This window comes from Salvia hispanica, chromosome 2 (genome assembly GCF_029641045.1).
Source record: "Salvia hispanica isolate PSC_SH4W2 chromosome 2, Shi_PSC_v1, whole genome shotgun sequence".
NCBI lineage: Eukaryota > Viridiplantae > Streptophyta > Magnoliopsida > Lamiales > Lamiaceae > Salvia > Salvia hispanica.
The window spans coordinates 61,698,999-61,711,710 of record NC_142693.1 but is presented as its reverse complement, the minus strand read 5'-3'; the positions used below and the strand labels follow the sequence as shown (position 1 = coordinate 61,711,710).

The 12,712-nt window shown below is 32.5% G+C and overlaps 1 protein-coding gene and 1 pseudogene across 1 annotated transcript; one reads left to right on the top strand and one right to left on the bottom strand.

Annotated features, from left to right (window-relative positions):
* Positions 1-2,411: 2,411 nt before the first annotated feature.
* On the bottom strand, positions 2,412-4,412 carry LOC125199420 (uncharacterized). Its single transcript, XM_048097434.1, has 2 exons — positions 4,002-4,412; positions 2,412-3,116 (listed from the first exon to the last, which is right to left on the bottom strand). The coding sequence occupies exons 1-2, from the start codon at positions 4,410-4,412 to the stop codon at positions 2,412-2,414; spliced, it is 1,116 nt and encodes a 371-aa protein (XP_047953391.1).
* Positions 4,413-8,027: 3,615 nt separating this feature from the next.
* LOC125199765 (uncharacterized) lies at positions 8,028-12,539 on the top strand (annotated as a pseudogene).
* Positions 12,540-12,712: the final 173 nt, after the last annotated feature.

The following is a 12,712-nucleotide window of genomic DNA, read 5'->3' as shown; positions in this document are numbered from 1 at the left end:
AATAAGTAAAATTATTTTCATGTACAAAAGTAAGTCCACAGAGAAACTTAACACACAAAGAGGAGAGACGCGATAAATGCAAGCTCCTTTGGCAAAAAATAATGAAAATGAAGAAAATCATACAACCTACAGATCACCCTATCCATTTGACACAAGGCTAATAACCCGAGAAGCATCAACGATAAATTCAGTAATCAGACACTAAATGCCTATTTTATATCCTTACTGATAAATTACAATAGACAAAGGCAAAATCAGCAGTGGAAAAACAATGCACAAAACGATCAAAGATAAATCTCCATGCTACATTTCACATTCAAAGTAAAAAAAAGATCAGGTTAGCACGCCAGTAATATAAAACTAGCAAATATATATATATAAAATATAACACATCTTAGACAAAACACCCACAACATGAATCCCTCTCTTTTTAACTAAACACATTCAAGAAACATGAACATCCAAAATACAAAACCCACCTATCTACAAACAGCAGTGTAATGTGTAAATAACCCAATTTGGAAAAGAATATCATAAACCAAAAATCAAATAAAACCAACTGTTGAGCATGAGCATGTTCTATCCAATTGTCTTTTTTACCTTCGGGATTTGTCAATCTTTGATGTGATATATTTGGTTCGTCTTGTAAACGAACATTTTTTTTACGTTGCCTTCGTCCTTTAGAAGCCATAACTGCATACATTAGAGTAATAAAATAAGTATAGACAACTTTTAGGATTGAACGATTAGAATACTCTAATGAAATGGAAGACTATAGTATGTCGCCTTATTTAGTCTCTACAAATTTCATATACGAATTGAACGATTCAAAAATTCAATTACACAACAAAATGTAGAAAATTAAAAAGAAGCATTATAACAATCTGTAAATAGGACAAGGAAGATAAAAATACCAGAATACTCCTCACCTTTGCTGAGTAATCTGAAGCTTCTTTTGTATTTTTTCCGTCAAGAAGGTGTAGAGACTCTTGTGAGAGAGATAGGGTTTAGTTCTAGTAGGCGTCATACAATACTGATTAAGTACCGCCACTATTTCTAATTCCTATGAAATACTACTATTTTAGTGGGAAAATTGCCGCCTCTATTTTTAATTATTTATGCACTTTTTAAACATTGTATTCTTTCAACAATTAGTGCTTAAATGTACTAGTATAATATTTGACGGATTGCCACTTTCTAATTCCCATGTAATATTTTAGTGGGAAAATTGCCGCCACTTTAAAAATTTTCTACTCTTTCAACGAATTGCCACTATTTCTAATTCATATCTAATATTTTAGTGGAAATTGCCGCCGCTAATTTTTAATTGTTTCATGCACTTTTTTAATTTTATATTCTTTCATCAAATTAGTGCTTCGATGTACTATTATAATAATTGACTAATGTACATATTATTATTGTCATTACTAATTTATAATTACATAAACTTTGATTCGGTCTTTGTCAATTATCTTTTGAATAATTTGTTTAATTACTTTCTTCATTAAGTAAAGTTCATTAGTAATTTGAAATTTTCTTTTTAGAGTCATGTTTAAGTATTTGCCTTTAACAACTTCCGTGAGTTAAAAATAGGAGCAAATCACCATTGTTGTACTTAATAGAAGTGAGTATAGGACTGTGAGTATAGGACTGTTAAACTGACATTTTAACTATAGTGTGACATCAGTGTATGATATAAATGTGAAGAAAGGTCAATGTATTGTTTGAGTATCTATCCTCACAGTTTTAATAAAATGTGACTAATTTAATGTAATAACAGGCCATTTTTGTAGTAGTCCATCACTAAATTTCGTCACTATCTAGCGCTTTTTTGGTAGTGAGAGAAAGAGTAATTAAAATATTGTTAGTGGGGAATGAATCACATCTCGTTAGAGAAAAGAGTTTTCAAAATTGGAAATTGCATATTCTCTTGGGACGGAGGGAGTACAATATAGTACTCCATATCATAACCCAACGAGTCCAACTGGATAAATCCATCTTCATTACCTTTTATTTTCGCAATGACCAAGTGGCTTCGATCATCAATTCATCATCATTGTTTCAACTCTTTTAAACATAAAATTCACGTTCTTCTAACAAAGCTACAAGCATAATTTATTAAACAATGCAAAACAATTGCTCACTCGTATATAATTTTATTTTCACAGATTTTGCATATTATGCATGCAATCGTATAAATTGGTTGAATTCATATCTCGCATATCAAACTTGTGTGCATTATATTTCGCACAAATTTGGTATGTCGGGTGTCAATTCAATCAATTAATACCATGCATACAAAGGAAGGAAACAAATGTGTACTAAACACATAAATACGAAAAAAAACACATAACAAGTCTTGTAGATTTTGCAAAGGTAAGTGTGGTCACAATTGCACAGATCCAGAATCATCATCCATCCGAGCGTCGTACAACGAGGTCAACTCGGTTGAGTAGTTCATAAATCAAATTCTTCAGTCGTCCGATGGTTGTATGGTGATCACTCGTCCGGTTTAAGCACAGTCCTCGTACAATATTATACACAAATATGAACCCTAGGATGCCTAGTGACACAACCACCACTATGATAATTGTATGAACAAGGGAAAGTGTTTCGGTATGAGGCGCGACCACCATTACAGAAGCTCTATAGCTGAGAGCAATAGATGCGAGCGACACCCACATTGCAAACAACGAGATGAGCAGGAAAAGAATGCGTCCGGATGGCTGTCGGGTCGTGATGAGGAAGATTGTGAAAATTGATGAAACGAAAGCGGTGGTGTTAGCACCGACGAACTGTTTGTATAGTATGGGATGAGTAGATGCCATCACCGCTTCGCCGACCTTTTTTGTATCCTGCCACACACCGCCAGGGGGACTAATGGCGGCTTGGAATGCCATTGCGGCTATCAGGCCCACCACCACCATTGTCGTGTCGCTCAGGTCAGGGAACACCTCAGACATGATTCGTGTTTCCCGAAACATTATAAGTGTTTCCATTTGTGTCTGGAGATCACATGCCTTTGGCCTCTCGGTCAAGATTTGCAGTGCTGTTTTGCCCATCAAATTCCGTGTCTGCTTCTTTATTTTAACAACCTCAACCAAGTATTTGATGGTCTGACAAAATCAACACATAATATCTATTCACTTTACTTAATTTATTTTGTAATCTAATCTTCCTTCATTTATTTATATTATTTTCTCATCACTTAATTCATTAAACATTACTCCCTCCGTTCCAACATAGTAGAGTCATTTCAATTTTTAACTAAAAAATTAGTGCTAACACCTTCTCTCACTTTTACTTTTCCTTCTTTCTACTTTTTCCTCTCTCTTATTTTATTAGTACTCCCTTCGTCCTAAGATATTAGACTCCTTTCTTTTGAGCACGGGAATTTAGGAGATATTGTTTTGTGGTGTAAGTGGAATTGGTAATAAAATAAATTTTTACCATAAATAGAAATGGCTCATGTATGTTGAGATATATGGGTCTAATATATTGGGACAGAGGGGGTATCATTTTATTTAATATATTCCACATTTTTTTTCTTAATCTCGTGCCGAAAAATTGAAATTTAAAGAGTACTTATATTTTAAAATCAAGTACCGTCCTAAAATGAAATACCTCAAGTAGACAGGATGGTGGGAATATAAGACATTAAATACTGTCCAGTGTCCAATTTGGTCGATATACTAAAATTAATTTGTTTTTATATATGCTCTGTTTCTCAGTTCTCTCTCTAAGGAATTTTTCATTTTTCACTAACACTAGTAGTATTTAATTATTTTTTTATATTTTTCGTCCTCTATCAAGACTTTTTCATAGACATAAAGAATATTTAAATTGAAAAAAACAATACTATTTAAATAGTTACCTCGGGTTGTTTGCACCTAGCCGCCAAATGCAATATTGTCTCACCATCATCATCCTTCGCACATAAAAATTCCCCCAACCTTTCCACCAAAACCTCCAATGCCTTCAGTTGATCATGTTTGACGCACAAGTGCAGCACTGTTTCTCCACGATGCACCCTCTCCATAGCCGGAGATAAGTTTTTGAAGCAGCATGGCCAAGATATCAACACGGCCATGGATGGCTGCAATATGAACCGGGTTCAAACCATGACAGTCTCGCCACCAGAGTGTCTCGTTGGCCATTGACAACAATATTGAGGCTACTTCAACACTCCCTTGTGCTGCTGCAATGTGAAGTGGTGTCGAATTTTGCGAGTCTAAATCCCGAGCTAGCTGCATGTGGGATGTCAACATCTCAACGATGTTTTCGTGCCCATGCATCGCTGCTATGTGTAGAACATTTCGTGAACGTGCAAATGAAACTTCACAGACAACATTCGGATCTTCAGCTTGCAATGTTGCTATATCTCCAGTTTTTGCAGCATTATAGATGTTCATTTTATCCATTTGATGTAACTCTATTAAGTGATGGCGTTTCCATAATTTTTTTCTTACATATAAAAGCTTGTGAAGATGTGTGGACTTTAAGGTGTTTACATTTTTTCCTTTCAAATCGCCAATCAAAAAAAAGTCTGAAGTCCGAAATGAATCAATTCTCATTATTTAGTTCTCAACATTTACATTTTTTTTTAAATTATTAAATGTGACTAGTAAAATATTTGTGAACTATTCATACCGAAAAATGTACTATTTCTTTTTCGTTTTCCTCTTATGCTTATAATAAAAATAATTATATGTAAAAATAAATTAAATGACAATAAGTTACAAATTAATTCAATTAGAATAACACTTATTTGTATGCATATTCATTTATAAAAAATACAATAATATTATCAATATTAGTTACAAATTAATTCAATTAGAATAACACTTAATTCCAAGGGTAAATTGTACTCCATAGCCTAGGAGTTAGTCTTGATTAGCTATTATTTGAAATAAGTACTTTATAAGGTGATATTGTAAAAGTAAGTTTGACATTTATCTTCGTCGTACATTAATCTTTAATGCAAATTTAGTCATGTTTTGCTCCCTCCATATCGAAAAAAAAATAATTCTATTTATGGACGACATAGTACAAGTAAGTTTGACATTTATCTTTGTCGTACATTTATCTTTAATGCAAATTTAGTCAAGTTAGAAATACATACTCCCTCCATATCGAAAAAAAAATAATTCTATTTATGGACGATATAGAACTTTAATTAAAAAAAATTAATAAAGTAATAAGAGAAGGAAAAAAAGAGTAGGTAATTAAAGTAAGAGAAATATGAAGAAGAAGTAAGTAACGTATTAATGAGAGAATAAAAAGTGGATAAAGTATGACATAGAAACTTTCCATTACTTTTCATTTTTAGAAATTAGACTATTTTTTGTGAACATCTCATAATAAAAAAATGGGACAATTTTTCGTGGACGAAGTAAGCATAATAAAAAAAAAGAAGAGATAAAAGTATTGTTATTATAGAATTAAATCCACTATGGAAGAACATAAGAGCATGTCTTGCGGAAGAACAAGAAATTAAAAATGAATAAAAGTGGGTCTGGATCCACATTCTGTGCTCTTGGAGAAGAACACGGATGTGGATGCTCTAATCAGGTCAACCATGGTACTCCCCCGTCTGTTATTAACTAATGTTATCACTCGTGCTATGCACGGCACATAAAATTTTCAAATAATGAAGATAAATTCTAAGGTAAGTATATGAAAAAAACATGATTAAAAAAAGAGGATAAAGAGAATATTAATGATGTTCATAATTAAGGATATGTGTTAATTACAATAAGTATTCATAACACTATAAACAATTAAAAATATGATAAATAATAACAGAAGAGAAATGTACTTCTCTCAACCCACTTTATATGAAACATTTCATATTCGGCAAACGTTTTTATACAATTTCAATTTCTGGTATGAGTTGAGTAAAAAACAAAATAAAACAAATGGCAAAGAGGAGATGTGGTACTATGGATCGAAGAGTATGGATTAGTTAGGATAAGATATAAGAGATACAAATAAAAGAAAATGTGCGAGACTATGAATCAAAGAGAAAAAAACATAAAATTTGAATGAATAAATAAATAGTTCAAGAATGTTGATCAACAAACATATTTTACAGCCACCATTTTAGATTGAAAAAAAAACTAAACATGAAAAAAATGCTATAGCTTTAAAAAACATTGTAGTATGAAATTAAACATACATAGTTGACAGAATTTGTTATATGAAGTGGTGACAGGGAGTTTTTTGAGTCTTCTACGATTACAAATTTCTCGTGGTTCATATCACAATCACCAATTTCTTCTTCTTGGTAATCTCATTATCACAAACTGAGAACTCATCATCCATTTTTTCTTTTAACTGAGCAACACATAGCATCAACCTGATTTTGTTAAAGTGGAAAAATTAAGTGTGAACTTGGAGTCACCAATCTGAAATTAAAGATACAAATATTGTGGAAACAATAGAGATGGCAGCAAAGTAAGGAAAATAAATGGTTACGAAGTACGTAAACTTCGGTTGCTAGTTGATGAGTGGAGAAAAAATTATATCATCTAAATTTTTTCAGAAAATATATTATTCAATGTTGCAGGTTTGAGATGAAAAAAGAACCCATGCAACGGAGAGAGAGAAGACTCATTTAAGGGGGGAAGAAGAAAAATGTAGGTCTACAGTTTAACATATATAGGCCTGCCAGTACACAATTTTCCATAAGTGACCGAAAATTCTACAATTAGATTTACAATTAAAATACAGATTTTAATACAACCAACAGCCGTTGTAGTGAACAGTTTTCCCGCCAGAAAGGGCAAAATTGGTATTTTAAAAAATTCTCCAAAAACTTTCATTTTATATATTGATAGATTTTATAATAGAATATGAGTATAATTAATTAGTGAATGGTGGATCCACTCATTTACAATTGAAAAGGAAATGTAATAAGATAAATGAAAAAAAAGCATAATAATCACAATGTTTTTATTATGGAGAGAGAATGTTTTATTGTTCTAAAATAAACTCCTTTAGTTTATGTAGAGTGATTTTTTTCTTATAAATTTATAACAAAATATGTATTCACAAATATTGTATCCTGAAATATTGTAATTTCTTTGTTCCAAATATTAGTAAATTTGAAGTTATATATTCATAAGTTATATACTATTAGTAAATATGAAGAATGTTTTCATGTGATATTAGTAAATTTCAGTTGTTGTTAGTAGTAATAAATATTTGTTTTTATTATAGAGAGGGAATGTTGTACAGATAAATTAAAGTCATATATTATTAGTAAATATAGTTAAGTTAGTAAAATTGAAAGTGAATAAAGTAAGATGGTTAAAAAAGTATAGAGAAAAAGTAACATAGAGGACATTAAAAAAGGAAATTACTTATTTATTTTGGGATGTTTCAAAAAGGAATATTAGTCGATTATCTTGGAATGGAGGAATACTAGATAAATTTGGTCACATAGATTTAACGTGACCAGATTACAAAGTATGTCCAACTATTTTATTTGTAGAGCATTATCCTAAATATAGTAATACTTTTGTAGATGTAATAATTAAATGTTTCTACCTTAGTAGTAGTTATTTAGAGATAAATATATTCTTTACATGTTTAATTTATTAATTGTTCTTTCAAGATACTTTCTTATATGGAATGTAGATAAGTAGAAAAATATTTACGTATATGTTTAAGGGAAGTGATATATTGCTAACTCCACATCTAATTGCTAACTACAACTTAATTTGATGCATTAAATTATTAAATATAGGGTCAAGATTTGTTAGAAAAAAATATCAATGCTCAGTGTAAATAAAATGACGGAGGGGTATAATTGTCCATCCAAACAATAATGTAGTTGAAGAGTAAATAGAAGGTAATTAATTCTTTTACTTCCCAAGACAAATTACTCTTGACGTTCCATCATCCCCTCTCGCCATTCTTCCAAAAAACATGAAATCGATTCAAAATTCTGGCGATTGAAGTTCAAAATCCTAGCAATTTAAGTTCGACTTTGCGTTGAGTGTTCGAAACTAATGAAGAAAACGATGGAGAAAGGAAAGAGGAAGAGGAACTCGACGAAGGAAGAACCGGCTAAAGGTAAATGCATGTTTAATTATTCTTTGAATTCGACTAGAAAATATTTTATAGATTAATGTTTTGAGAATGAGAAGTTTGTAATATAAGTATTTTGTTTGATTTCTTTGATTTCAGTTTTGAGAATAATGAAGTTTGATTTTGTTGTGAATATGCTGATATTTTTGTTTGTAATATAAGTATGTTGTTCTAGCTTGAATCAATGTTTGATATTTCTGTGCTCCTTCGATTTCTGGAAAAAATTTAAAATCTCAACGCTCTGCAACATGAGCTTTGTTTGTTGTCTATATTTAAATGATTTTACTTATTTTTGTATATTTGGGGACTGATCATCACAATTAAGCTCTATATCAGCAATTGGATGTAGTTGATGCTACGCAATGAACTGAAATAGTATACTTCTTTGAGAAGAATGCATGTTGAAACCTTATATTTCTGTTTTTTTAAACTAAATGGACATTATAGAAACTATACATCGATTTTGAGTAAAGGTAAATGTGTACGTATTGGCATTACATGGGCTTATGTTTTGTATACAATAAATTGACATTTTAGTTTAACTAGATTTAGCTAAAAATATGTTTGTGTTGACATTATGTGTCTGTATTGACATTATATGAGCTTATGTTTTGTATACAATAAATTAACATTTTAGTTTAACTAGATTGAGCTAAAAATATGTCTGTATTGACATTATATGTGTATGTATTGATAATATATGAGCTTATGTTTGTATATAATATATGGGCCTAGGAGTTACTTGATTAGCTATTATTTGAAATAAGTTCTTTATAAGGTGATATTGTAAAAGTAAGTTTGACATTTATCTTTATCGTACATTTTATCTTTAATGCAAATTTACTCAAGTTGGAAATACATGCTCCCTCCATATCGACAAAAAAATAATTCTATTTATCGACGACATAGTACAAGTAAGTTTGACATTTCTCTTTGTCGTACATTTATCTATAATGCAAATTTACTCAAGTTGGAAATACATGCTCCCTCCATATCGACAAAAAAATAATTCTATTTATCGACGACATAGTACAAGTAAGTTTGACATTTCTCTTTGTCGTACATTTATCTTTAATTCAAATTTACTCAAGTTGGAAATACATACTCCCTCCATATCGAAAAAAAAAATTCTATTTATGGATGACATAGAACTTTAAAAAATAAATTTAATAAAGTAATAAGAGAGAAGGAAAAAAAGAGTACGTAATTAAAGTAAGAGAAATATGAAGAAAAAGTAAGTAACTTTGGAAGAGAGAATAAAAAGTGGGTAAAGTATGACAAAGAAACTTTTCATTTTTAAAAATTAGACTATTTTTTGTGATCATTCCAAAATGAAAAAATGGAATAATTTTTCGTGAACGGAGTAAGTATAATAAAAAAAAAGAGATAAAAATATTGTTATTATAGAATTAAATCCACTATGGAATAACATGAGAGTATGTCTTGCGGAAGAGCAAGAAATTAAAAATGAATAAAAGTGGGTCTGGGTCCACATTATATTCCGTGCTCTTCTCCAAGAGCACGGATGTGGATGCTCTAATCAGGTCCAACCATGGTACTCCTCCGTCTGCTATTGACAGTCCCATTTTGACTCGGCATGAGTTTTAAGAAATTATTTGACTTTATGAAAAAAAATGGAAAAATGAATTAGTAAAATATTGAACTCACTTTTATATATTAATTTCATTATAGAATATGAGTATAACGTGTTATCAATGAAAAAGGGAATGTAAAAAGGTAAATGAAAAAAAGGATAACTATCACAATGTGGACGCATTTTTTTCCTGCTCATATCCTTGTCACTCGCATCTATTTCACTCAGCTACGGAGCTTCTATAATGGTCGCCTCTCCCAATTCGGAAACACAATCACTAGTTGTTCTTACTATCATAGTGGTGTTTGTGTCACTAGACATCATCGGATTCATATTTGCGTGTAATATTATCCGGGAATGGTACTTGTGAAGGACGAGCGATCACCATACAACTCTCGAGCGATTAGAGACGCCGGCGGATACACTCCTCTCCCTAGTTGACGTGATTTTACGGACGTCGGATAGGCCATACTAACCAGCGTGGCCATGTTATACCTTTGCAAAGTCTAAAAGAGTCATTATCTGTTTTCTTTGGAGAATTTACCATCCATGGTATATCATCACTTTATATATAGTTCTCCGCATTATGTAGTATAATTTATTTAGTAAATGTGCTTTCAAGTGTTCTCTATAATAGATAAATGAGCTATTATTAATCTAAACAGTCAATTATGAGTGTGTTTGGTTTATTTCTTCTAATTAAGTTGTCATTTTCCTAAGTTGATAGGCATTTTCACTTTTTTCACCTAAAGCCATCATTTTTAACCAAATTTTACAGTTAGTAACACGTGTTTGAGGATGTGGGTCTCGCGATTGCCATAATATGAGATGTTACAAATACTGGAGAGTAATATACTTGTTGAACTAAGAGTGCATGCTATGTTAGCAAAGAAAATGCTATCTTATAAAGCATGCATATTAAAAAATACTCCCTCCGTCCATGAAATATTGTCCAAGTTTGACTCAGCACGAGTTTTAAAAAAAGTGAGTTGAAAAAGTTATTGGAACGAAGATCCCACATTTATATATTAGTTTTATAATAGAATGTGAGTGTAAAGAGTCAGTTGAAAGTGGGGTTCATTTACCAAAAATAGAAGAAAAAAAATCAAAATAGACAACTTTTATGAATGGACCAAAATAGTAAAACTGGACAACTTTTCATGAACGGAGGGAGTATATGTTAGGTAGTTTTAATGTCTTGTGTGGAAGATGTCCTGTCCTTTTTTGTTGCATATTGACTCAATCACAACGAGATTATTGGAGTGATGAAATCAATGTAAATTGGGTTATCATTGTTAATCCTATGTTAATAATGATTGTACCAAAACAGGCCGATGACAACATGAATAGTTGGCAGTCATAAAAAGCAAATAATGTAAAAAAAGACTTGTCTAGTGTGTTTGAATATCCATATATATGAGTCGACATCTCACAAACTTAATAGAGTTGGAAAGAATGATTGGAAAGGCAGCAAAAAAGAAACTCTATGATGCTGTTGTAGGACATTGAGATGCAACAATACTGCAAGAATGGCTGAACAAGAATCCGAATCTTGTTGGTGAAGTTTCATTTGCATGTTCACGAAATCTTCTACACGTAGCAGCGATGCATGGACACGAAAGCATCGTTGAGGTGTTGAGATCCCACGGACAGCTAGCTCGAGATTTAGACTCGCAAAATTCGACACCACTTCACATTGCAGCTGCCAATGGGAGATGATTTTGTAGCCACAAACTTGTTTCTAATGGCTCCTGAGACATGCTGGTGGCGAGACTGTCGCGATATGAACCCGGTTCATATCGCTGCCATCAATGGACATGTCAATATCTTGGAGGAGTTTCTTCAAATTAACTCACCTTCTTCCATGGAGAGGGTGCATCGTGGAGATACATTGCTGCACTTATGCATTAAACACAATCAGTTGGATTGCTTGAAGTTTTTGGTGGGCAAGTTGGGAGAGCTTGTGTGGGCAAAGGATGACGATGGCGACACAATTTTGCATTTGGCTGTTAGATTCAATCAACTCGAGGTAACACCAGCTCTATAACAATTGGTGCTTTCATTTGAATTCCAAATTGCAATAATCATTGAATAAAACCATCCCTTAATGTCTCAGACCGTTCGATACTTGGTGGAACACACGAAAATCGAGAAGCAGGCACGAAACTTGTTGGGAAAAACAGCACTGCAAATCTTGAACGAGAGCCCACACAGAATATACTATTCAGAAATGAAAAAACTATTGAAGATTCCGTCAACTAATAAAATATCAAAGGTATTCCCCAACCTGACCGACACGACAATGGTGGTGGTGGGCCTGATAGCGACCATGGCATTCCAGGCCGCCATCAGCCCTCCAGGGGGAGTGTGGCAGGAAGACACGACATCACACAAGGCTGGCGATGCAGTGATGGCATATACTCATCCCAAACTATACAAACAGTTTGTTCATGCTAACAACACAGCCTTCGTTTCATCAATCATCACAATCTTCCTCATCACAACCCGACAACCATCTGGACGCATTCTTTTCTTGCTCATCTCCTTGTTTGCAATGTGGGTGTCACTCGCATCTATTGCACTCAGCTATGGAGCTTCTATAACGGTTGTCTCTCCCAACGCAGAAACACAGTCACTTGTTCCTGTTATAACCATAGTAGTTGTTGTGTCGTTAGGCGTCATCGGATTCATATTTTTGTATAATATTATAAGGGAATGGCACTTGCATCGGACAAGCAATCCAGCTGTCGGAATATTAGAGACATCGACCAATAGAGTCCTCTCCCAAGTTGGGCGTGTTGTTCGAAGCTCGGACGATTCTGTAGAATTAGATTGGGGAATTATCAGTTAATTATGTTGATATACTATACTACCTATCCTTTTATTAAGATTTAAACTTAATTACTTTTTCATTCTTACTCTTTTACTCGATGATAACTTCGTGTGTGTTGTAAAACTAAAAATATGAATATAGTTATTAGGTTTTGATATCATTGCGTGAATACGGATCATGGATCAAATTAA

Bases quoted from the DNA above. Each gene is read 5' to 3' on its own strand.
- LOC125199420 (XM_048097434.1), bottom strand. From the start codon at position 4,412: ATGAACATCTATAATGCTGCAAAAACTGGAGATATAGCAACATTGCAA. The intron at 3,117-4,001 runs GTGCGTCAAACA...TGATTTTGTCAG, and splicing joins GGAGAAACAGTGCTGCACTT to ACCATCAAATACTTGGTTGA.